The sequence below is a fragment of the Agelaius phoeniceus genome, chromosome 21 (genome assembly GCF_051311805.1).
Source record: "Agelaius phoeniceus isolate bAgePho1 chromosome 21, bAgePho1.hap1, whole genome shotgun sequence".
Lineage (NCBI taxonomy): Eukaryota > Metazoa > Chordata > Aves > Passeriformes > Icteridae > Agelaius > Agelaius phoeniceus.
Genome location: NC_135285.1, coordinates 921,501 through 943,886, shown reverse-complemented (window position 1 = coordinate 943,886; position 22,386 = coordinate 921,501). Strand labels below are relative to the sequence as shown.

General features: G+C 62.1%; 4 protein-coding genes across 21 annotated transcripts in view; 1 reads left to right on the top strand and 3 right to left on the bottom strand.

Moving 5' to 3' along the window:
* Positions 1–3,120, top strand: part of GRIN1 (glutamate ionotropic receptor NMDA type subunit 1) — a 40,533-nt gene extending 37,413 nt beyond the window's left edge. For 9 of the 16 annotated variants that reach the window (XR_013184923.1, XR_013184921.1, XM_077189051.1 and 6 more), the window contains one exon: positions 1,563–3,120. Coding sequence is in view for 10 of the 16 variants with exons in the window: in XM_077189051.1 (XP_077045166.1) it covers positions 1,563–1,631 (69 nt within the window). In the remaining 6 variants the exon portion in view is untranslated. The remainder of the gene's footprint in view (positions 1–1,562) is intronic. The other 7 variants (XR_013184924.1, XR_013184922.1, XM_077189052.1 and 4 more) reach the window with 1 other exon arrangement.
* Positions 3,121–5,520: 2,400 nt separating this feature from the next.
* On the bottom strand, positions 5,521–7,450 carry LRRC26 (leucine rich repeat containing 26). The gene is given in 4 exon segments (XM_054646671.2): positions 5,521–5,780; positions 6,716–7,273; positions 7,276–7,342; positions 7,344–7,450. Coding segments are annotated over 4 exon segments (969 nt in total). The 5' UTR covers positions 7,428–7,450.
* A 3,611-nt stretch (positions 7,451–11,061) lies between these two features.
* Positions 11,062–11,568, bottom strand: RNF224 (ring finger protein 224). Its single transcript, XM_054646662.2, has one exon. It carries the CDS (start codon positions 11,566–11,568, stop codon positions 11,062–11,064), a length of 507 nt encoding a protein of 168 aa, XP_054502637.1.
* Positions 11,569–16,182: 4,614 nt separating this feature from the next.
* LOC129128989 (uncharacterized) lies at positions 16,183–18,381 on the bottom strand. 3 transcript variants are annotated; one of them, XM_077189235.1, is made up of 2 exons: positions 18,226–18,381; positions 16,183–17,691 (listed from the first exon to the last, which is right to left on the bottom strand). In XM_077189235.1, exon 2 carries the CDS (start codon positions 17,679–17,681, stop codon positions 17,298–17,300), a length of 384 nt encoding a protein of 127 aa, XP_077045350.1. In that variant the 5' UTR covers positions 17,682–17,691; positions 18,226–18,381; the 3' UTR covers positions 16,183–17,297. The 3 variants fall into 3 exon arrangements, with proteins under 3 accessions (XP_077045350.1, XP_077045349.1, XP_077045348.1); XM_077189234.1 differs by having other exon boundaries at positions 16,183–17,719; positions 18,226–18,379; XM_077189233.1 differs by having other exon boundaries at positions 16,183–17,735; positions 18,226–18,377.
* Positions 18,382–22,386: the final 4,005 nt, after the last annotated feature.

Sequence of the window (22,386 nt, the reverse complement as noted above, 5' to 3'; positions counted from 1 at the left end):
TTTAGCTGGAATCCAAATTTTTCATGAGGAGGGGGTGGCTGCACCCGATTTTGGGAGAGAGGGGTGTTTTTTGGTGGGCTGCTGAATAGCCACAAAAAGCTCCCCCCAGGGCAGCAGAGTAACATCGGGATGGCCCCGGCCGCTGTCTGTGCCGACAGGCAATGGCTGAGCTGTTGCCCCTTAGCAAGGCAAGGCCATGGCCAGGAATTCCCAGAGGCTCCATTGGAATCTTAGCCAGTGCCCTAAGTGGCAGAGTGATCCCCTGAGAGGTGGCAGGTGATCTCCTGAGAGGCTCCCTGGGTGTCAGCGCGTCCCCGCTCAGCACCAGAGAGACGGGAGCGCGCTGGCTCCTGGCCCTGCCCCAGCTGCTCCCACCGAGGGGTCCCAGGAAGCACAAATCTGGGCTGGGCAGGGCAGCCCACGGAGCCCATGCAAGGCTCAGGGGTGGCAGGAGGCAGGGTGTGCAGCACACAGGGTAGCCACAGTGCCAGAGCTGCCGGCAGCGCCGCGAAGGCCACGGCCACCATCGGCCAAAGCAGGGCAGGTGAAATCCGTCACCGAGGAGCCCCCCTGGAGCCCCTCAGAACATCAGCCCTCCTGGGCAGGGTGGTGCAAGGGCTGGGAAAATGTCACTGGAGAGGATCTGTGCTGCAGTACATGAGACCCACAGAGACCCTTTCCTGCCCTGGCACTGGATTAAGACCCCAGAGAGCAGCGCAGGATGCTCCAGCCTACAGCAGGGCTGGACAGAGCTTCCAGGTCAGGGTTTGGAGTTTGGAGAGTGGAGCTGGGAGAGGAAGGGAGTTTGGAAGGAGGAAGGGAGGAAATAACTGCCCCGCTGTAAATTCCTGCCTGGGGAGGAAGGACATTTTTTCTTGCCCATTGATGGGTATTTCTGCTCTGCCCCCTACTTCCTGATGGGGCTGCAGCAGGGGAGGGCTCTCCCATGGCCCCTCCCATGCCAAGCCCCTCCATCTGCAAGGAGCTCGGAACCCCAAATCCAGACCACATCCCCAACACAGGCCATATTTTCACATTAGCAATCAACGCCACACTTTATCACAAACCAACCACACCACACATCTCACCTGCATGAAAGGACAGTCACAGCAGGGTCATTCAAGCAAGGAGGTGAAACGCCCTGGCCTCAAAGCACAGCTTGATCTGGCACCAGAGAGGTGCCAAAACCCAGCCAGACCCTCCAAACACAGGTTCAGGCGTGGGCTGGGCTGATGAGTCACAGGCTTTGTCTTGTAGCCCTCCCAGAGCAGAGAGGGCCTGGCTCAGCGGGTGACGTGGCAGCCACGCTCTGCAGAAGCTGCACTGCGCTCCTGGGTGTCCCCTCTGCCCAGCTCCAGGGTGCTTGGAGAGCGTCTGCAACGACCTCTGCACAAGCGTGGATGGCACTGGGAAGGGAACCTCAGCCAGTAGCAGCTTTCAGGGCGTTGCTTCACCCCCAAGAGATATCCTGTAGGGACACATGGGATAGAAGTGGCAGCGGGGACAAGTGCCAGAACTGCCTAACACTCCTTTCTCTTTGTCTGTCTATTTGTGTGTTGCAGCAGTATCACCCCACCGACATCACCGGCCAGCTCAACCTCTCCGACCCCTCAGTCAGCACTGTGGTGTGACCTTCTCCCCAAGGGCCATCAGTCCTTGCCCAACCCAGTAGGAAGGCACAGCCAGGACTGCCTTTCAAGGGACACTGATGGGTTCTTCTGGGTGAGATGGGAGGAAAGCATCCTTCATCCATACACGGTGACTCCATTGTATATCTCCCTCCCTTCCTAGGCCTGCTGCCATGCTCGTGCCCCAGGAAGCACGGCAGAACCAGGACAAGGTTTGGACTTCACTGTACAGAGATAATTGCTTCCAAACAGTGCCACAATGATCAGAATTGCCACTGACTGGCTCCATGCAAGGGGAAAGGACTGCAGAAGGCACACGGTGCCTGCTCTCCCACGGTAGCAGGGAAGAGCTGGTGCCAGACCACAAACCCGTGCTTAACCTCACAGGCTGCAGCCTTCTGAGCACACACAGCCCCTCAGACATGTGCTCCACCACCTGGAGGGCTCCACGGTCCTGTGCAGCCGGAGCAGCGAGCTCCTGGTGTGGCAGGTTGGGCACATGTTCCTGCTGTGCCAAGAGACCCTCCCGGCTGCCGCAGGGGCTGGAAGATGTGTGCTCTGCTCCTTGCAGGGGATGGACCCTCTTCCCTTTCCCCCCATCGTTCCGTGGCTGTGACTTGGTTCCCGTCCGTGGTCTGGTAGCAGCAGGAGAGCTCCCACCCTGCAGCCCTCACCCCTGAGCTACTCGCGGTACTCCGGAGCCCTGGAGTGCCGCCAGCCGAGACCCCGGCTCCCACCTCTCCTGCACAGAAACATCCCCAGGACCTGGCCACGGCCAGCATGTAGCACTCACACAGCAGCTCTCCTGGCCAGGAATTCTCCACGGGAAATGGCTCTGGATGGTTGCACTGACCTCTACCCCAGCTCCACACTGCCTCAGCACCAGCAATGCAAGGAGAGATGCTGCTGGCTGGTCCCGGCTCGCTGAGCTGCTGCAGCGGCCCCCCAGCCTGTCTGCACCGCCGGGGCACCAGGGCCAGCGCTGGCGGCTCCCCTGCCACCCTCACCTGCAGTTCAGCTTGCCAGCAGCTCCCGCGGCAGCCCTGCAGCCCCAACTCACGGACACGTGGAAAGCAGCTCCCAGTTCGGGAGAAGGAACCGAACGGGCCGGGCTCACCCCGTCCCTCCCCGCACCGTCCTCCCCTCGGGCCCACACGGCCACCCCGAGCATCCTCTCCGTGGGCAGCGGGGGTGAGCAGCGTCTCCTGCCAGCGGAACACCCAGCTGCAGCGTGGTACCCAGCCCCGGCGGCACGGACTGCCCTCCCCCGGCCCCAGGCTGCCCCCGCGGGCAGCAGCCCCGCGGGCAGGATTTCACATGGCAGCTGAGGTCTGTGAGCATCGTCCCACCGACTGCTGTGGCTCCATCATGTTCATCTAGCTCCAGCTGAGAAATCGGACCCATCCTACTTTATACGTCAATGTTACATTAATACCAAGTTTTTGCAAGAGCTCAGTAAAGTCTAGACTGGATCATGAAGTGGTTTATTCCAGAGCTGTGTGCCTCTTTCTGTCTCTGACCTCTGGCAAAGCTGGCGGGGAGCCCTGTGGTGAATCAGAGCCTCACCCAACCCTGTGGCAGGGTCTGCAAACAGTGGAGGGACAAGAAGGGATGGAGAAACCAGGAGGGAGAAAGGCCAGGGGCTATAGAGGAGACTGGGAGGGAAAGGGCATCCCCATCCTGGGATACTCAGGTGACAGAGAGCCTGCACAGCCAGGGTGATGCACAGGCCCTGCAGCGAGGAGATGGGGACAGCATGGAGCTGTCCAAACACCAGCACCAGGGCTGCTGGCCCTGTCCCACCTCCATCCTGGGGAAAACTGTCCCCTGCTGCTGTGGGCTCCATCTCCTGGGAGCCAGCCTTTGGGAACAGGGGATGGACTGCAGGGATGAGGGCACTGGGGAAGTCCCCACACATCAGCCCATCCATAGGAAGGTCCATCAAGGGATCTCCAAAATAGGAAGGTCCCCCAGGGCTGAACTGAAGGAACATCACCCACCCACAGCATCTTCCCTTTGTGCTGAGACCTCCAGCCCAGCCTCCATGGCGGCTGAGCCTCAGGATGGTCTGAGGGAAGGAGCAGGGGTCAGGTGGCCATGCAGGATGGCAAACAAGGTCCCACCTCCAAATGGGAAGCCCAGGCCTTCCTGGGAATGACTGAACCCTCTCTACAGAGGGTCTGGGAGAGCTGGGATTGCTCCTGGGACAGGCAAGACGACAATCCTGGCAGAGGTCCTGCAGCCCCCCCAGGAGCAGGGCTGGCAGCACTGGAGCAGCTGTGCAGGGAGGAAGCAGGGATCTGGCCATGTGGCAGCACATGGGGCTGGCTTCTCTCTTAAAAATAAAAACAGGAGCAAGCCACCACTGAGGTGACACCTGGTTTATTCATGTGTGATTCACTGAACCCTTGCCAAGAGCCTGCTGAAGGATGCATTGACTCCTGCCACAGCCCTGGCAGGTCCCAGCTCTTGCATGGGCAGGAAATGGAGTGGACAAGGCTGGTGGTCACAGCATCTCATTGTGGCTCTGATCATCTCGCAGTGGGCAAGAGGTCAGGCCAAAAAGGGCTTTTGTTTCTCCATGAAAGGTGTTTTTGTCACCCCAGCTTGTGGCTTTCTCGTGGAGCTCAGCTCTGGATCCTTCCAGGCTATCTCCCAGCACGCTCACTAAGCATTTCCAGCAGCATTTCCACAGGAAAAAGGAGGGAGCAGGGCAGGGAGGTGCAGGGGCAGCCCCAGCCCCAATTTGTGGGTGATGGGGGGTGAGGCAGCAGCCAGGGCTGCTGTAAAGGGCCCCTGTAAAGGGCTTATTTGTCCCCACTCCCAACACTGAGCTAACCCCACACCTTGGCTGGGGATGAGCTGTAGCCTAGGGAAAAGCTATTGAGGGAGAAACCACTGTAGCCTCCCCCATCCTTTGGCAGCTGCCCTGCCCAACCACAGCAGTGGCAGCTCAAGGCTCTTCCTGGCCCTCACCCTAAACTTCAGCCTCACCCTAGACCTTGGTTGTTGGCTGAGCCGTCTCAGCACCAGCATTCCAGACTCAATGGAAAAAAACTATCAAAAGGAGCATTTTGCAGCCAGCCCTGTCCTTGGGCAGAACTCTGACAGGCCTGGGGTGGTCTGACAGCCCCACAGAGGCTTTGGAATGCTCCAAACTATGTAGAGACCTCCAGGTGCACCAAAAGGCACAGACAGCTCTGGGGTACCCTAAAAGGAAAACAGGGCCTGCCAGGACATGGAGGCCAAACATGGCATTTAGGTGCAGGAAAAGCCAACTCAAGGAGTTCTGAGGGCACAGAAAAAAAGTACTGAGGCTTCTGGGGTCACTGAAGGCAGTCAGAGGGTGCAGGGGGCACCAAAAGGCCCAAGGAGCAAACTGAAAGGCACACAGAGGCTCCTGGGCTGCACCAAAAGGCAAATGGTGACTCCTGGGGTGGCCTGAAAGGCACCAAGAGAATGTGGTGTGTCGTGGGATGCACACAGGGACTCCCAGGCTGCACCTAAAGGCACAATGAGGCATGTGGGGCATCCTAAATGCACACTGAGGGACTGGGCAGCACAGGGGGCAGGACAAGGGGAGAAGGATCACCTGGATGCCCCCAGGAAGGGGATATGTAGATCTGAGGGTGGCCTTGGGGAGCCTCCCAAAACATTGAGAGCATTTTTGGTCAGCCTATGCCCCTGCAGGGAGCTGTGTTGGAGGCTGCTCCTCCCTGGCAGAGGCACTTGGCACCATCTTGGGGAACTCTGAGAGAACCCAGAGCGACTCCAGGAACAGAACTTCCTCTGGCTGCTCCACAGGGATGAGTTTGCAGCAGGTGGGTGCGGGCAGCTGGAGAGGGGCAGGGATGGAGCCCAGGATGGCCAGGGCAGGGCCTGGCTGGGCCCCTCAGTGCACCCTGCAGATGTGGGGTCTCCTCCAGCAGTGGGACTCCCGGCGCAGGCTGTGGTAGAACACAACCAGGGAGCCCAGGAAGGTGCAGAAGAAGATGCTGGCCAGGAAGGAGAAGGGCCCGATGGTGAAGAAGGCGATGTAGTGCTGGGGGGACAGGGAGGTGTCCTGGCACTGCCTGAAGGACTCGTCCCCAAAGGCCATGATCGGATACTTGTTCAGCTGCTCTGGAACTCTGCAGAGGAGCAAACTCTTCTCTGGAAGAGAGAGAAGCAGTGCTGGAGGGCACACTGGGCAGCTGGGAAAGGCAGGGGCCAATGACAGGGGGATGGCAGGTCTGCATGGGACAGATGGCACCAGGGCAGGAGGACAGGGGCCAGCATCACCCATGTCAGGGTGCAAAGAAGGGGAACAGTGAGCTTCAGGAGTCACCTGTGTGGGATGGGATGGGATGGGATGGGATGGGATGGGATGGGATGGGATGGGATGGGAGGTGAGCACAGTGCTGGAGGGGGCATAGGAAGATGGGTTTGGGCAGGAGGGCAGGTGGGGCAGGCAAAGGGGAGGGACTGGCTCCCAGAAGACAGATGTGGGGAGCAGTGAGCAGCCAGCCTAGAGATGCCACAGAAGGTCCCAGCCAGAACAAGTGCAGTCACACATCCGAGCTGGAAGCGAGCAGGAGGGGGCAGCAGTGGTAGGAGAGACTTTGCTGGCAGAGCTGTCTTTCAGTGGGGCTCGTAGGGGAAGAAATGCAGGATCAGAAGCAGGTTGATGAAGGCTTTGGGGAAGGGGCTGAAAGCATTGCATCCTGGATGAACTAGTGGTGATGTGCATCCTGACACACGGGCTCCACTTGCCCCCCTAGGTGCCATGTGGCAGGACTGGTGCCACTGCTGGGGCCAGCACTGGGTGCCTGTCCCTGGGGCATTGCACAGCCCTCCTTTGCAGGCAATCCCTGCTGCTGACCAGAACCAAAATGTGGGCACCGAGACCCAGCGGTGTATCCACCCAAGCAGACACAGGAGCTGGCATGACCTAAGGACAACTTTGGGGACCCTCACCCCAAGGGCACTGACCACCCAAGCCCCCAGCCAGCTGGCAGCCAGGGTGCTGGGTCTGCCTCAGCCCTGGCAGGGTGAGCAGGCAGCATGGAGTGGGCAGGGGGCTTGGGGACAGCGCTCTGGGCACTCACCTCGCACTTTGTCCCTGTTGTGGCTGAGCCAGCGCCAGAGGGGCAGGATGCTGCAGCTGCACACCCAGGGGTTGTCCTGCAGGAGAAGTGCCTGGAGCCGGGGCAAGGCTCTCGGCACGCCGGGCTCCAGCTGCCCCAGCCTGTTGCTGCCCAGGTTGAGCGTGGCCAGGCTGGTGAGGGGCCGGAAGGTGTCGGGGGTGAGCACGCTGAGGTGGTTGTGGCTCAGGTCCAGCTCCTGCAGCGCCCCGAGCCCCAGCAGCGCCTGAGGGTGGATCAGCTCCAGGCGGTTGTGGGCCAGGCTGAGCAGCCGCAGCCCCGGCAGCGGAGGGAAGGAGCGGGGTCCCAGCACGGTGATGAAGTTGTAGGCCAGCCACAGGGTGCTGGTGTTGGCCGAGAGGCTCCAGGGCACCTCGAGGAGGCCCCGCTCGCTGCAGTCCGCCTCTCCCGGGGAGCAGCGGCAGGCGGCCGGGCAGGCGGCCGAGGCCGGCGGGCACAGGAGCAGCAGCAGCAGGCCCAGCACGGGGCCGGGGAGCGTCCAGCAGCCCATGGCTGCCCCCGAGGCACAGAGGGCTCCCTGCCCCCTCGGACAGGCTCCCTAGAGCCCCAGGCCTTGCCCAGCCCCCCGACCCTGCCCGGTGCCCTCGGCTGAGCCCGGCGGCGCTGGCTGGAGGGGCCGGGCGGTGCTCGGCTCCCGGCTGCCACTCGCATTCATCCCCTGCTCACCCGGCTGCAAACCTGGATGGGGCTCTGCTCCCGGACCCGGTTTTCCTCGGGGTGGAGCTGCACTTTTTTCAGCAAATATTTTTGCTGTGATGCTTGCCCTGCAAGGTGTGGAACCGTGCCCACGTCCCTCCCTCCCCCCAGGCACCGCTCCAGCCAGGTAAGCAGCCAGCTCTGCGTGGCCTGGGATTAACTGCTTGTGTGTGCTGCTGGCTGGAGAGCTGGAAATCAGCAAATCCAGATCCATCTCTAAGCCTCCATCCTCCCCAGAGGCATCCCCCAGGACATGCTGCCTCAACACCAGAGGGGTGTATGGGCCCAGGACCCCCATAAGTGGCTGAGTAACCAGGAAAAAACATAACTGAGACAAAATCGTGTCATTTGCAGGTCTTAGCCCATGTTAAGTGCTGTCCCACCACATCCAGGGGCCCTCAGTGGGGAGCTGTGCTGGGAACCATGGCCCACCCTGCTGAGCCCAGCCCTCGCCCAAGCCCTGTCTGCCCTGCAGGAGACCACCAGCCCTGCCAGCATGAGGCGGGCTGGGATTACATCCCATGGGCACCTTCCTCCTTCCCAGAAGGGGAACAGTCCGTGTGCACACGCAGGGTTACGCAGGAGCCCCCAATGAGAAGCATGGCATAGGTGACCTTGCTGGGCTGCAGCCACCCAAAACTGGTTTGCCCTCCCCCCAGCATGGCAGTGCCAGTTCCATAGGGCTCAAAGTTCTTCCTCCACCCTGTTTACACCCTCTCCGCTCCAAAGCCACCCAAAGCCTGGCTGCTGAAGGCTGGGCGGGTGTCACCTCCCAGTGCCACTGCCCCTGGCAGAGCTCAGTGGGGACTGGGCCACCAAGGGACATGGCTGGCAGCACCTCATCCCACTTAGAGCCAGAGGAGGGGCCCAGAGCAGGGACACTGTCCCCACTCACACCCAGCAGGACCCCAGTGGCCATGGTCCCAGAGGAATCCCTGTCCCTCTGCCCCATGGCCAAGGGGCTGGATGGGCAGCAAGGCAGGGAGGGCACAGTTGCACCCCAGGCCAAGGCCAGAATGTTCCCAAATCTGGGACAGAAGCAGCAGGCAGAGGGTTTATTAATAGCATCCCGAGGAGCTTTGGTTTGTTTATTTATCCTGCAGCAAACTCGCTTTGCTGCATTAATCCCCATCTGGAAATAATTCAGAGGAATCCTCCAGCCCAGCCCAGCCCCAGGGCAAGGGCACAAACCCAGTGCCATGTGAGGCTGCAGCCCCAGCTCATCCCATCCGCAGCCACAGGCTATATGGAGACCTGAATTTTGAGGGAGTCCTGTCCCAAAATGCTCTTCCTCCCCAGGACCTTCATTGCCACAGGTGAGAAGTGCAACATTCATGCCAAAAATAACTCAAACCGCTATTAAAAGCAAGGTAATTCCCAGCTTTTGTGCACAAAGAGCCCAGGAGGCTGAAAAGCCTGAAAACTCAGCTCCTCTGGAAGCCCCTTGCTGTCACCCTGATGGGACGTGGCAGGAGAGCTGTTCCTGCCAGGGACATGGCCAGACATCATCCCATGCTCGTGCCTGGTGCCACTCCTGTTCTCCATCCACTGGCTGCACCGTGCTGCCATGGCAGGTTGGGGACACGTGGGGTCCTGTACCCCAGCGGTGCCACCACTGCCCTTTTCCATCTGCTGGGGTCCCTTGCACTGCCCCTTCCTGGAGCATGGGGACCCAGGAGCACGCAGGAGGAGCCCAGGCCCCTGTCCCCAGCCAGAGCAGTGCCCACCAGTGCCCTGCTCCCCCTCCACGATGCCCCTTCCTGAGGTTCTGGGCTCCACATGGAATGTGGCAGGACAGGCTGCTCCGAGCAGCTGCTCTACCAGGCCAGCTGGCAGGAGGAGCCCCCAGGGCACAGCACTGGGCACTGGCCCTGCTGTGCCTGAGTGCCAAATCAGGGCGTGCAGCCAGCGTGCCAAAAGCATTCCCAGAGTGGTGGAAGGGATGATCCCCTCCTTCAGGGACTGGCTGGGAGCAGGGGGACATCCACGGAGGAAGGAAGCAAGGGCCAAGCGCCCCAGAGGGGCTCTGGTGCTGGGGGGAGGCAGGGAAGCAGGGACATGGGTGTGGGACAGACAGCCATGGGTTTGGTCACCCAGCACTGCGGGACCCAAAGGTGCTGGGCTGAGCACAGAGCTGCTGGCACCTCTGCAGGGAGGGACAGGCCCTTCCCTACACTCTTCCCAGCACCCACTGCTGAGTCTTTGGGGAGAAATGGAGATGGGGAGGTGCATTAGCACTCAGTGATAGCTCTTATCCATTCCTTGAAGGCTTTAATTTCTCACACATTCCCAGGTAATTAAAGGTCCAAGGCAGGACTCACATGGAATTTCTGAACCATCTGCCCTGGGGCACCCCAGGTTTGTTCTTCTGGGAACACCTCAGCTGGGACTGTTTTATGGCAGGTGACATCAAGTGGCAGAATTGTGCATGTGCTCTGTGCAGGGGTGCTGTCCATGGCTGATGGAATCCTCTGGCTGCAGCCCTGGCCCCAGCACAGGGAATATCCAAGCACCAGGACTGCCCAGGGGACACAAGGTCCCTGCCAGTCCCAGGGAGGCACAGGCTGGGGTCCCCTGCTGAGCCCTGAGAGGGTTCCTGGTGTTGGGCTTTTGCAAGAGCTCATAAACCACATGGAAAACAGATGCAGAAAATGAACCCTGAGGAAGAACTGCAAGAGCTGCCCAGGCAACACCAAGCCCTGGCCAAGAGCTGTTTCAGTATCACCCTATGCAGCCCAGTGCTTCCAGTTTGGCCCCTGTTAACCCAGACCAGCTGCCTGGGCTCTTGTCCTTGCACCCTGGTGTGGAGTCAGGCAGGGAAAGCAGGGAAAGCCATGCAGGCAGCAGGGCACAACTGGAAAAACAGCAGGGTTTGTGTGTGTGTGTGAGGAAAGGGTCAGGCAGGAAAAGCCAAACCTGGCATGAGCCACAGAGCACGAGGCCAAGCAGGAGCTTCTTGAGCTCAGCTCTCCTCCCACAGGAGAGCAACATCCGAGGTTTCCTAACAACTCTGAAAACCTCAATTTCAACCGTCCTACTATCCCAATGCCAAAATTTTTCATGCAGTTGACCGGGAGAGCAAACACACCCAGCACAGCAACCCAGCCGGGCAGGTCACTTCTCCCCCACCCTCCACAGGCAGGGCTTGCCCTGGGCCAGGATTGCCAGCAAACAGGACCAGGATGTGCAGCCCAGCAGGACCAAAGTGTCTTTATTAGACCTGGAGCTCTCAGGGTGCTGGACACAGCCCATGGCGTCGCTGTGCCAGGCCCCTGTCCCCTGCCAGGCGGTGCTTGGTGCCACTGTCCTTGCTGCAGAGCCACATGCTCGGGGGAACAGAGCATGGGCCAGGCTGTGCTCAGGGGCCAGGGAACGTCTGTGATGGCTGGACCGGGTTTCTGAGTCATCAGCAGGGCAGACGGGCAGGATGAGGGGGTGGTAGCATCCTGATCCTCCACTGCTGCTCCCCAAATCCGGACAGGATGGGCAGGAAAGCCCTGCCCAGGCTGAAGCTCTTCCTGGGCTGCCAGCACAGCCCCAGCACTGCAGTCCCCAGTGGGTCCCAGAAGCAGTCTCAGGCCGGCCCCTGGTGCTCAGCTCTCGAAGGCGGCGGTGACCCCGCAGCACAGGCACAGCCGGCAGCAGCCGCGCCGGGGCAGCAGCGCCGGGGGCACCGGCTCTTGGCACAGCCCCGCCGGCTGCTGGGTCACGGCCGGCTCCTTGCCCGGGCCCTTGGCGGGCAGCGCGGCCGGGCTCCTGCCGGCGCCCCGCGGCTGCTCCTTGTCAGCCTTGACGGCCAGGAAGGTGGCCAGGTCCAGGTCCAGCATGGTGACCCCTCCGCGCGGCGTGGGCGTGTTCTGGCGGCACTGCGGGCACGGGATCCAGCGCTGCTCGTTGCTGACCGCGTCCAGGCGCTTCAGGCATGCCTGGCAGAAGGTGTGCCCGCAGTACAGGCGCCGCGGCAGCCGCACGCCCAGGTCGTAGGAGGAGTAGCAGATGATGCACTCGACGCGCTGGCTGCCCCGGCTGGGGGTGCGCGAGTGCGCCCCGACACACGGCCCCGAGCCCTCTGCCCGGGGGCTGCCACCGGCCTGGGACATGCTGGGGAGGGGGCGAGAGGAGCCGTCAGGGCATGGCTGGGGAGGGGCACAGCGCTGGGCCGTCACCTCCGAGTGCCCCCGACACGTGGGGGAGGTGGGAGCGGTCCGTGCGGTGGGAGCAGCAGGATCCCTGCTCAACACCCTGCCCCTGCCTGCCACCCCTGCCCAGCCCTGCCTGGCAGAGCGGGATGCTGCCACTGCAGTGACACTGCCACTACATCCATGGCATGTCCCAGTGCCACACCGGGAGCTCTGCAGGGAACGCGTGCTGGCCAGATCTCAGCAGCATGTTCAGGGTGCAGCCTGGGACTGGGGGAGCAGGGGGGAAGCAGGAGCGAGGGGTCTGGTGGGGCTGGGGAGCAGCACTTGGAGACCAGGCAGTGGCACAGCCCCACCCTCCCCAGCCCCGGGCTGTGCTGGCACAGGGGGTAGCACAAAGGCTCGTGGGGAGGGGTCTGAGGGGACCCAGCCTCATCTCAGGTGGGGTCTGGTACACCGGTATGTTTGCAAACTTCTCCTGGAGGTCACCAAGACTCTGCTCCTTCTCCTCAGGTGACCTCAATTGTTTTGGTGCACACGGGTACCCCTCTCTCCCCTCCTCCCTGTTCCCCCATCCCTACCTGTCCTGAGATACTTCCCAGGGCCTCGGGGTTGGTGGCAGAAGGGCTGTGCTGTCCCGGCAGCTGTGGCAGTCCTGTGGGGAGCATCGGGGGCTGAGCTGCCAGCCAGGTCCCTGTGGCTGCCAGTGGCCCTGGTAGTGGGCAGGGGCTCACCTTTCAGGGAACAGCTGCTATTGGATCTGCTGCAGGGAAGCCAAGCCCGGGAGATTGGGTTACAAGCACCTGGGTAACAAAGACCTCTGAAATCTAAGCCCAGGAATGGTCATTAACCATCAGCCTGTGCTTCACTGACAGAAGGAACCGTGCCTGGGAGGCCAAGGAGCTCTGGGCTCCACCCTGGGCAGAGAACATGGATGTTGTCTGGACCTGGGCAGCAGCAATGGAGTCTTCCATGTCCTGGGCCACCCTTCAGAGCCAAGAACATCTGGGCAGACGTCGGCCAGCAGAGACCCCCTGGCACTGCAGCATCCCCAGGTGCTCTGGGCTGTGGGCACAGCTGTGACAGGAGCGGGGGGCACAGTGGGGTGGCAGGGCTGGCACTGCTGCAGGGACACCGGGGCCCTGGCAGTGCCCACGTGTGGGGTGTGCTCCCAGCTGGAGCCTGGGGGTGACTCTGACCTGCCCTGCCCTCCCTGTGGGGCTGCAGGCTCTGGAGGCCGAGTTACCAATGCTCAGTGTCAGGCTGGGAACACCCCAGCACCCCACAGGGACACCTGCAAGGTGCAGGACCCAGGGGAGGTGACAATGCCAGGGAGGTGCCAGACTCTGTCCCCACAGCTGCCCGGGCTCCAGCAGCAAAGTCCCAGCCTTGGCATGGAGGGGGCTGCAGACTGAAGAGGGCAGCGTGGTAGGGGGACAGGTCCTGAGCCCGGGATCCTGGGGAACGAGAGCCCGTCCTGGAGGACGAGAGCCCGTCCTGGAGGCAGGGCAGGAGGGCCAGGACAGGCAGGACAGGCAGCGTTCCCGCGGGCAGCAGCTCCCACTGCCGGCGGGAGCGGGCACGGAGAGAGGCAGCGCTGCCGCCTCACCAGCAGCCCTCGGGCGTGTTCCCAGCGCTGCTCAGAGAAAGAATTGGGCATCTTGGAAATGAAGATCCCCGCGGGGTCACTGCAGAAGGGCTCAGCTCCTGACGCTGGTGCCTGCGAGCGAGGAAGCGGCTCTGGTACCACGGCACCTCTGGGGCACACATCCCGACCCAGGAGCGACCCAGCCCTGCCACAGGCTGTGTGTGCCATGGGTGCCCAGGCAGGGGGTGGCACCCCGTGGCAGGGTTTTGCCTTCCCATTGCCAGGCCAGTGACAAACACAGGCGGTGAGGCCAGTTTGGGACAGGGCTGTGCCAGGGAAATTGGTTTTGGTCAAACCCATTGGAACAAGGGCCGTGTGCCCAGGGTGGATCAGGATCCAGCTGTGTGGGATTCCAGCTGTGCCCTGGCGTGCTGGGGTAGCACCGTGCCTGCCTGTGCTGGGGTGCAGCCCCTGGGTGCTGGCAGCCAGGGCAGAGCTGGCTCCTGGCGGGCTCAGTGCGCTCCTCCAGGGCCGTGCAGGGGCGGGGCTGTCCCGGGCTGTCCTTCTGCCCCCCAACACACAGTGCTGGCCTGCCTCAGCTGCCACAGGGACAGGAATGCTGCCGTCCCATAGGCAGCTCTGCCAAAAAACTTCTGTGGGTGAGAGGGCTGGGCTTGGCTCTGTGCACAGCCAGGGGTGCCCCTGGCACTGCTCAGGGGCAGTGACCCCTCGGGCTGCCTCTCCTGCTCCACACACACACCCCCACACACACACCCAGGCATCCTGCCTCCTTCCCCCCTCCAGCCTCTCCCACCCCCTGCCCATCTGCCCTCATGTCCCTCCCTGATGCCAGCAGAGCTCTGTCCCATTGAGGGGCTCTGCCCAGCTGCCCTTGGCCACTTCTGCCCCTTGCTGGGCGCCCCAGCTCAGCACAGGCAGGGTTTGGGGCAGGGGAGCCCTTGGTGACAGGGACTGTGCATCTGCCATGCTGACACCAAGGGCACTGCCAGCCCTGCCAAAAGCCCACCTGGATCCAGGAACAGGGAATTACAGATCCATTAAGGTTGGGAAATATCTTTTAAATCATCAAGTCAAATATCAACCCAGCAGTACCACGTTCACCACTAGCCTATGTCCCCAAGTGCCACATCGACTCATTTTTTGAACACTTCCAGGGATGGTGACTCCACCACGGCCCTGGGCAGCCTGTGCTTTACAGGCTTTACAGCCCTTTCAGTGAAACATTTTTTCCGAATATCCAACATATCCCCTGGCACAACCTGAGGCTGTTTCCTCTTGTCCCATCACTTGTTACTCGGGAAAAGAGACCAGCCTTCACCTCCCGACAGCTTCTTCCAGGGAGCTATGTGGAGCAATAAGGTCTCTCTTCAGGGAAGGCAGATCTGGAATCAGCAGCAACACACATGGATGGGAAACGTGTTTCCCTGTTCCCAGGATCATCCGCGGCTTGCAGGGACCTTCGGCCCCGTGACAGGGAGCGGCACTCTCAGGGAGAGCAAAGGTCTGATGGGGATGAGCCGGAGCCCTGCACCGCCACCCACGCTCCAGAGGCAGGAGGTGGCACTCGCCCAGCACAACCCTGGGCACCCGCGGGCACCTTGGGAGGGTGGACACAGCCGGGGAGCGCCCATGGGACTCTGCGGCAGCTGCTCGGCTCATCAGAGCCCTGCCCGGTCCGGGGCCGCAGCCTCACCGTGCCCCGCTCACCCCCGCTCCCGCTGCTGAATCATTGCCCGCCGGTCTGCGGGCGGTGCCGGCCGCTCCCGCCGCGTGTGCCATCGCCCCGGGGCTGGGCAGAGCCAAGGGCAGCGGTGACACACGGCAGATGTGGCACCTGCCCTGCCCGCCCCTGCCCTGCCCTGCCCCGCCGAGCTCCCGGCCCGCTCGTACCGGCCGCTGTGGCCCCGGGCTGTGGCCAGGCACCGCACGCCCTGGGGACACTTTTCTGTCCCCGGGCTGTGCCCAGGCACCGCACACCCTTTTCTGTGCCCGGGCCGTGCGTGTCCCGCAGCGCCCGGGCAGCCCCGCCCACGGGCTCGGCCGTGCGGTGTCCCCTGCCCGCCGCACGCACGGGGCAGGGCTGGCGATACCAAAGCAAACAAGGGATGGATCTGCCCGTCCCCACTGCGCTCTGGGCAGGGAGAACAAGGGAGCTCCTTGTGCAGGGCGGGCACCGTGTGGCTGTGTCCCTGCCAGCCGCACACCCCGGTCCCACCACCCTGGCATCTGCACCAGGCAGGGGGGACGGCACGGGGGGGCAAAGCTCTGCCAGGCCACGGCCACCCCAGCCCAGAATATCCCGGAATGGGGGTGGGATTGCAAGGGTGATGGGCTCCCAGGCCATGGCAGACTCCTGGGGTGGGCTCCCAGGCACTGGGGGCTTCCCGTGGGATCTGTGTGCTGGCACCCCAGCACTGCTGGCACCCAGTGCTCCTGGGGCCTCAGTGCAGCTGGGCTCCAAGCAGGGGGGGATTCCAAGCCATGGTGGGCTCCCATTGCTGAGGGACTCCCAGGGGGTCCCAGCCAGCCTGGACAGTGTCCTGGAGCCCACCCAGTTGCCCAGCCAGGAACTTCCCTTTGCCAGGCCCTTCCTCAGCCTCTTCCAAAGACTCACAAAGTCTTTCCAGACAGGACAGTCATCCAGCTTGGCAGGGCTGGGCTGAGCACCAGCCAGTGTCCCAGACAGGCAGGAGCAGCCTGTACTGGGAACGCCTGGGCACTGCTGGACACAGGCTGGCACTGCTGGACCTGGGCTGGCACTGCTGGACCTGGGCTGGCAGTGGGGCACCAGGCAGCAGCCAAAGAGCTCAGTGTGAGCTGCTGCTTCCACGAGTCATCAGGGCAACAGTTAAGCCTGGTTTGGAGGCTTTAGAGCTGCCCCTACACACCCACCAGGGAAAGCAAGAAATGACACAGGAATCCCAGAAAAGCCTGGGTGGAGGGAAGAGGCACACCTTGGCAGGGCAGGAGAGGGCTGTAATTTTATTTGCAGCAGCCTGAAGTCATTTGCAAACACAGGCACTCCTCCCAAGCCCCGGTCCCACAGAGCAGGCAGTCCTGCAGCAGCCAGGGAGCAGAGCAGCCCCAGGGAGGGCTGCCAGCACCAGGGAGGGACGTCAGCAGCACGGCGGGACATCAGCACAACAGCGGGCTTGTTCCAGGTCGATGGCAGCAGCCCCAGCCCAAAGCCCAGCCTGGAGGAGCTCCAGCACACGGGGAAGAGCCAGCGGCTCCTCCCCCCTTCCTCCAGTCCCTGGGAGCTGCAAAGGCCAATGCTGGGCCTCTGCCTCCCCAGCAAGGTGCCCGAGCGCTGCCCCACTGCTGGAGCTGGGCCAGCCCTCTGAGCTGGACCTGTCTCTGGGATGCAGATGGGACAAGAGGTTGTGCCCAGCACCCCACAAGCCTGGCTGGAGGAACAGAATGGGGCTGGGAGTTTTCTGGCACCGGGATGTTAATGCCCACATCCATGCTGTGCCATCAGGTGCTGCCCTGGAGCACGGCCCAGCACTCTGCCATGCTTTGGCTGTCTGTCTCTCCCGTTTCCATCGCTCTGCCCCATGGGCAGTGTGGTGGGGAGGAGGAGGATCCAGATGGAGTTTGGTGCAGGGGGCCAGCAGCACCCCTGTGATGCTGTGGGAGGGGGGACGCTCACTTCTGGGCAGGTGGGTCCCTGTGCCAGCTGGAGGCTTGTCCCTGGCTCCTCTCCACTGCTCTGCCACACACAGGGCTGCCAGCATCCAAACCCAGCCTCGAGCACTGGGCACTGCCTGCCCCTTGCCAGGGTGGAGTTCCCAGCACAAGGACACTGCCAGGGGCTCAGTGCAAGGTCACAGGCGCAGTGCTGCCCCTTCTCCAGTGCAGTCACTTCTTGGTGACACCTGTCCTGGCACACATTGTCCTTATGGCCCATCTGGCAGGTGCCCATCACCAGCACATCTGGCTGCAGAGTTCACAAGTAAAAAGCAACGTCAGTCCAGCCTGTGCCAGCTCTGCCAGGGGTGCCCAGGCCAGCAGCCATGTCCCTGTGGGGTCCCCTGGCCCCATCCCATAGTCACGCATCCCATGTGTGCAGGGAGGGCCCTTAGGAGATGACACAGCAGCACTTTGGGCAGCAGGAGCAGCACCTGCAGCAGCCACATCGCCTGCCAACCCCCTGCTCCTGGCCCTTGGGTGGCTTGTCCAGGGTCACGGTGTAGAAGGAGGCAGATGAGTCCCCATTGGCCATCCTCAGGCTGGCATAGGGGTTGTAGGGACGGGACCAGGACTTGTCGGTGGAGATGGCGGGGCTGTTGTAGCCATTGGCAAGCTCTGTGTGTCCCCCGGTGCCGTAGGAGGGCACGGCCACAGGGTTGGCGATGACGGTGGGCTCGTCTCTCAGGTAGCGAGTGATGAAGCTCTGCTGGAACTGCTCCCGCGGGATGTTGACGCTGGCGTAGGGGTTCTGCACGGTGACTCCCCGATCCATGTCCCTGCCCCTTGTCAGACACGTGGCACTGCCCACCCCTGCGGGACAGAGCCCCTGCCACCCCGGGGTGCTCTCACAGCAAGGGAGAGACCCCCGGCAGACCCCCCTGGTTTGGGGGTCTGTGCTCCCCACTCCCTGCCCGCCCCAAGGGACCCCCACAAGGTACACGTGGACCCACCAGAGCCGGGAGGGGAGGCAGGAGCGGGGGTGCAGGGGGTGAGCAGGGCACGGGGGGGCAGGAGGGGAGGCTGAGTGGGGAAAGAGTGCGGGGCAGTGGGGTGGGGATCTCTAGGGGGACACAGAGCAGGACGGGAAAAAGTGGGGAGAGGAGCGGGAGGAAAGGGGGTGCAGGGGAGTGGAAAGGCAGAGGGAAGATGGGACAGGACGGGGACAGTTGGGATAGGGGCTGGGGACGGGGCAGGCGGTGGGAGATGGGGAATCGGGGCGGGGGGCGCAGAGGAAGGAGGAGGGCAGGCAGGGGAAGGGGCGCAGTGGGAGCAGGCAGGGAGCAGGCAGGGCACGGGCAGCTATCCCCGGGACTCACCGAGCGCGGCTCCGGCCGCTGCGGGGCCGCTCTGCCCCGGCTGCGCTTCCTCCTGCACGGACCGCCCCGAGCGGCTCCGCCCCGAGCGACCGACAGACAGACGGACCGGCCCCGCAGACAGACAGACCGGCCCGGAGAGAGCAGGGCAGGAACACCCCACAGCCAGCACCCGCCCACCGGCCAGCCCCAGCACCAACCACCAGCCCAGCCCATGGACAGCGGCACAGGGCAGGGGCACAGGGAACTGGGCACCGGACAGTGAGCACAGGGAACTGGCACTGGGCACTGGACAGTGGGCATAGGGAACTGGGCAGTGGGCACAGGGAGCTGGGCAGCTGACAGTGGGCACAGGGAACTGGACAGTGGGCACAGGGAACTGGGTGCTGGGCAGTGGACAGTGGGCACAGGGAACTGGGCACCGGACAGTGGGCACAGGGAACCGGGCACTGGGCAGTGGGCACAGGGAACTGGCACTGGGCACAGGGAACTGGGCGCTGGGCAGTGGACATGGACACTGATCAGGAGGCACTGGGACCACAACTGGACAGAGACACTTGGCACTGGACAGGGGCATTGGGCACCAGGCAAGGCCACCAGTATCGAGGCACCAAACCTGCACCACCCACTAGTACCAGGAACTGGGCACCAGCAGTGGGTACCAGCACCAGCATGGACACTGGCACCAGCACCACACAGTGCACAGAGAATACCACACAGTGCCACTGTGCACTGTCACCACCACCAGGGCTGGTACAGCCACCAGTGCCACCCCCAGGCACCAGCAGCAGCACTGTGTGCCATGCAGTGGGCACTGAGCTCTGGACACTGGCACCAGCACTGGCACCACTCTGGTTCTGGGCAGCAGGCAGGGACTGGGAGGGGGACACTGCACTCCACAGGTCTGTGGGCACCAGCAAACCCCAAGCACCAGGCGCTGGGCAGAGGGCACCATGCCCATGTCCTGAGCACCGGGCAGGGCACAGCAGCTCTGCACCCTCTGCAGCTCCCAGGCCCCCTGCCAGGCTCTGCCTGCCCCCATGGGCACCAGGGTCCCACAGCCCCTGCCAGGCTCTGCCTGCCCTGTCCAGCCCTCAGACCCCAGTGCTGGGGCTCTGCTGGGGTCCTCATCCCTGCAGCACAGCTTGGCTGTGCTGTGGCCTTGTGCCCCCAACAGGGCCTTTTCCAGGGTGGCCTTGGGGGTTTCCAGGGCACCGCTGGATGGTGACACCCACAAGGCTGGATGGAGTGAGGACGTGGCTGTGCCAGGGCAAGGAGAGGGTTGCTGGCACCCGTGCCAGTCCCTGGCACCAGAAGTGCTGCAGTAGAAAAGATGCAAACATTCAGCACCCTCCACCCTGCCCCATCCATGTCCCTGCTGTGTGACCCTGCTGTGATGTGCTCAGCCACTGTCCCTCTTCCCATCCTCAAGGCCCCCACAGTGGCTTGTGCAGGGCCTCAGCACCTTCCCACAAGCAGCTGTGTGGGGAAGCTGCCCCTCCCCTGAGCCTCAGGGAAGATGGCACAGCATCCTCCTGGACAGGCCAGGGACAAACACCTCAAATTGCAGCTGAACCCTGCTGGCAGTGAATTACATTGCCCACACACTTTGCAAAGGGAAAAGCCACTTCCTTCTGGCCATCCTTCTGACAACAGAAAATATTTCTCCCTTGTCCTGAGGAGCAGGGGCTGCCCAGGCCAGCCCCTTGGCACCCTTGGAACAAGCAGGAGAGCTCCAGCGGGCGATGGGAGCCTGCCTGCCCTGGCAGCACTGCCCCTGGATGAAGCTGCCAGCACCTGCCCAATGCCCAGCTCCTGCCCTCCCTCTGGAGCTGATCCTCTGTCCCTGAGCCCGCTGGGCTGGCAGCTCCCAAAGTGGGGGTTCCCTGCAGGGAGACTCAGCAACATTCTAGTGGTGAAGGGAAAGGAAGAGGGAGGCCTGGAATTTTTTGGGGGGGAGAAGCTGACCCTCCTCTGCGCGGTTCTAGCATTGAGAGGGGGCCTCATGCACTTCTGTGCCTCAGTTTCCCCTCCGAGGACTGACAGTGGGGGTGCAGAGAGTGCTCTCTGTGCTGTGACAAATCAGCCCCACAGCACACAGCTCTCGGGTTTGAAAGCTGCAGAACTCCTTCACAGACCCCTCGGGGCTTTCCTGCCACCGCAGGGTCACCTGGAGGGGAGCCACAGCAGCCCCTGTCCCTTCACCGGGCCTCGCTGCTGCCCCGTTTCCCCACAGAGAAACTCATCTGTCTGACTAAGCAGGAATAGAAAAAGGCAAATCCTCCGCCCAGGCGTCCTGCGGTGACCCTGCCCCGCCTGGCGTGTCCCTGCCTGCGCAGGGGATGTCGCTGTGGCCCTCTCCAGCAGCACCTTCCCCTTCCTCGCAGAGCCTCAGCACGGGCTGGGTTTGTCTTTTAGCCCGATTTCCATGGCCTGCCCTGTTCCTGAGCAGCTCTGCTTGCAGGGAGCTGCGAGGCTGCACGTCAGGCACAGCCCGGCTCTGGGGGCCCCTGAGAGCCTGCAGCCCCCGGGGCCTGAACGCCTTCCCTCTGCCAGGGGCTGCCTCATGAGGGTCACCTGACAGAGCCTCGGGTGGGGACATCCCTTGAAGTAAACCCCATAAGTTTGGGAAAAGCACCATGGAGAATATGAACAATAGGAATGCTGAAACAGCAAAAGAAAATTCCTGTCTCCCTGACCTCTGCCCCATAACCTATCTCTGTAACGTTATAAGGCCGTGTTACTTTAACCCTTACTATTGGTCAATTATGGATACCCCTAAACCCTTACCATTGGTTAAGTTTGGATTCTATCCAACCCTATAAAAAGGGCACACTGTACCCCATTCGACAGAAGAAGAGCTGTCGCTGGGACCCTTCACAGGTTTCCCCAATAAAGCCATCTCTGTGGAGCCAGCCGCGCCTCTCCTTCTCCTCTCTCTGCCGTCTGCTGCAGCCTCAAGCCAAGGGCAAACTTACCTAGCAAGCAGAGCTGAAATCCTAAGAGCTTGCAATCACTATAAGAGCTGACAATCTCTGAGCTTGCTATGGTGTTTGACCCGCGGGGGCGATTCTGTCTGAGCTAGCTTAGCATTCGGGCACCCGTCTCTCTGGGGACTGGGCCCCCGGGCTATTTTGCTCTGCATGATAATAAGGCCAGATCGGAGGCTTCAGTTATCCCTCAGCTGCTGCAGACCCCACCCGGCCGCTGGGAGCAGAGCCAGCCGGGATCCGCGGTGCCCCCGTGCTGGGGGTGTCTCTCGGCTCTCTCAGCACCCAGCTCTGATCTCGCAGGCACCTCCTGGATATCCTCATTCTCCACAGGGCAGATCTGCGGCAGCCCCAGATGAGGAGAGGTTTCACCAGCCATGAGCAGCAACCTCTAATCTGGAGCCTGGAGTTCAAACATTTCATTTCTTGCCAAGAAATTCTCCAAATCGAGCTTCAAGGGCCACATCCAGAAATCATGTGTTGATCCTTGGAGGATTTATAGACGATGGAGGATCCCCAGGTGGAAAAGTTGCTGCACCAAAGCTCAAGCTGCTGGTTTGGAGTTGTCCCATGTGGGATTGCCCAAGCTGGGAGCTGGCAGGTGCTGCAGAGCTGTGCCCTCCTTGAGTAAATGGAAGACCTGAGCTAATGTGAGGCTCTCTGTGGCTTAAAACCAGCCTCATTTCCTGCAATTGTTTGCAGGGGGAAAAGAAATAAACAGGAAAAACCAATCAAAAGCTCAATGCCCACCCTGGTGATGTCCTGTGCTGGGAGTGATGGTTGGATGGGGAGGTTCTCAGAGGTGCCACACTGCTTCCAGAGGAATGGTGGTTTGAGGAGGAGCCTGGGAAAACCAGGAGAGAGAGGGGAAAAACCAACCATGGCACTGGCTCGTGAACCTGCTGGACCTGCTGGGAGCCTGCAAATGAGGGGGCAGCCCCGTGCAGGGGGCTGGGTTCCCAGCAGGGGCTGCAGGCGCTGCAGGGACAGGAGCATCCCCAACCGTGGGACATGAGCCAGGAGGAAAATTCCTGTGCTGGCTCAAGAATTCACAATCTCACTGCATGGGTTCCATGGGGAACCACGGCAGGGCACCCACAGCCTCTGGCCTGCAGAAGTTTTTGCAGAATTCCAGTAACTGCAGAGATCCCTTAGTTACTGGAATCCTGAAAAT

Excerpts from the sequence above, each read along its gene's own strand:
- RNF224 (XM_054646662.2), bottom strand. The coding sequence starts at position 11,568 with ATGTCCCAGGCCGGTGGCAGCCCCCGGGCAGAGGGCTCGGGGCCGTGT.
- LOC129128989 (XM_077189235.1), bottom strand. The coding sequence starts at position 17,681 with ATGGATCGGGGAGTCACCGTGCAGAACCCCTACGCCAGCGTCAACATC.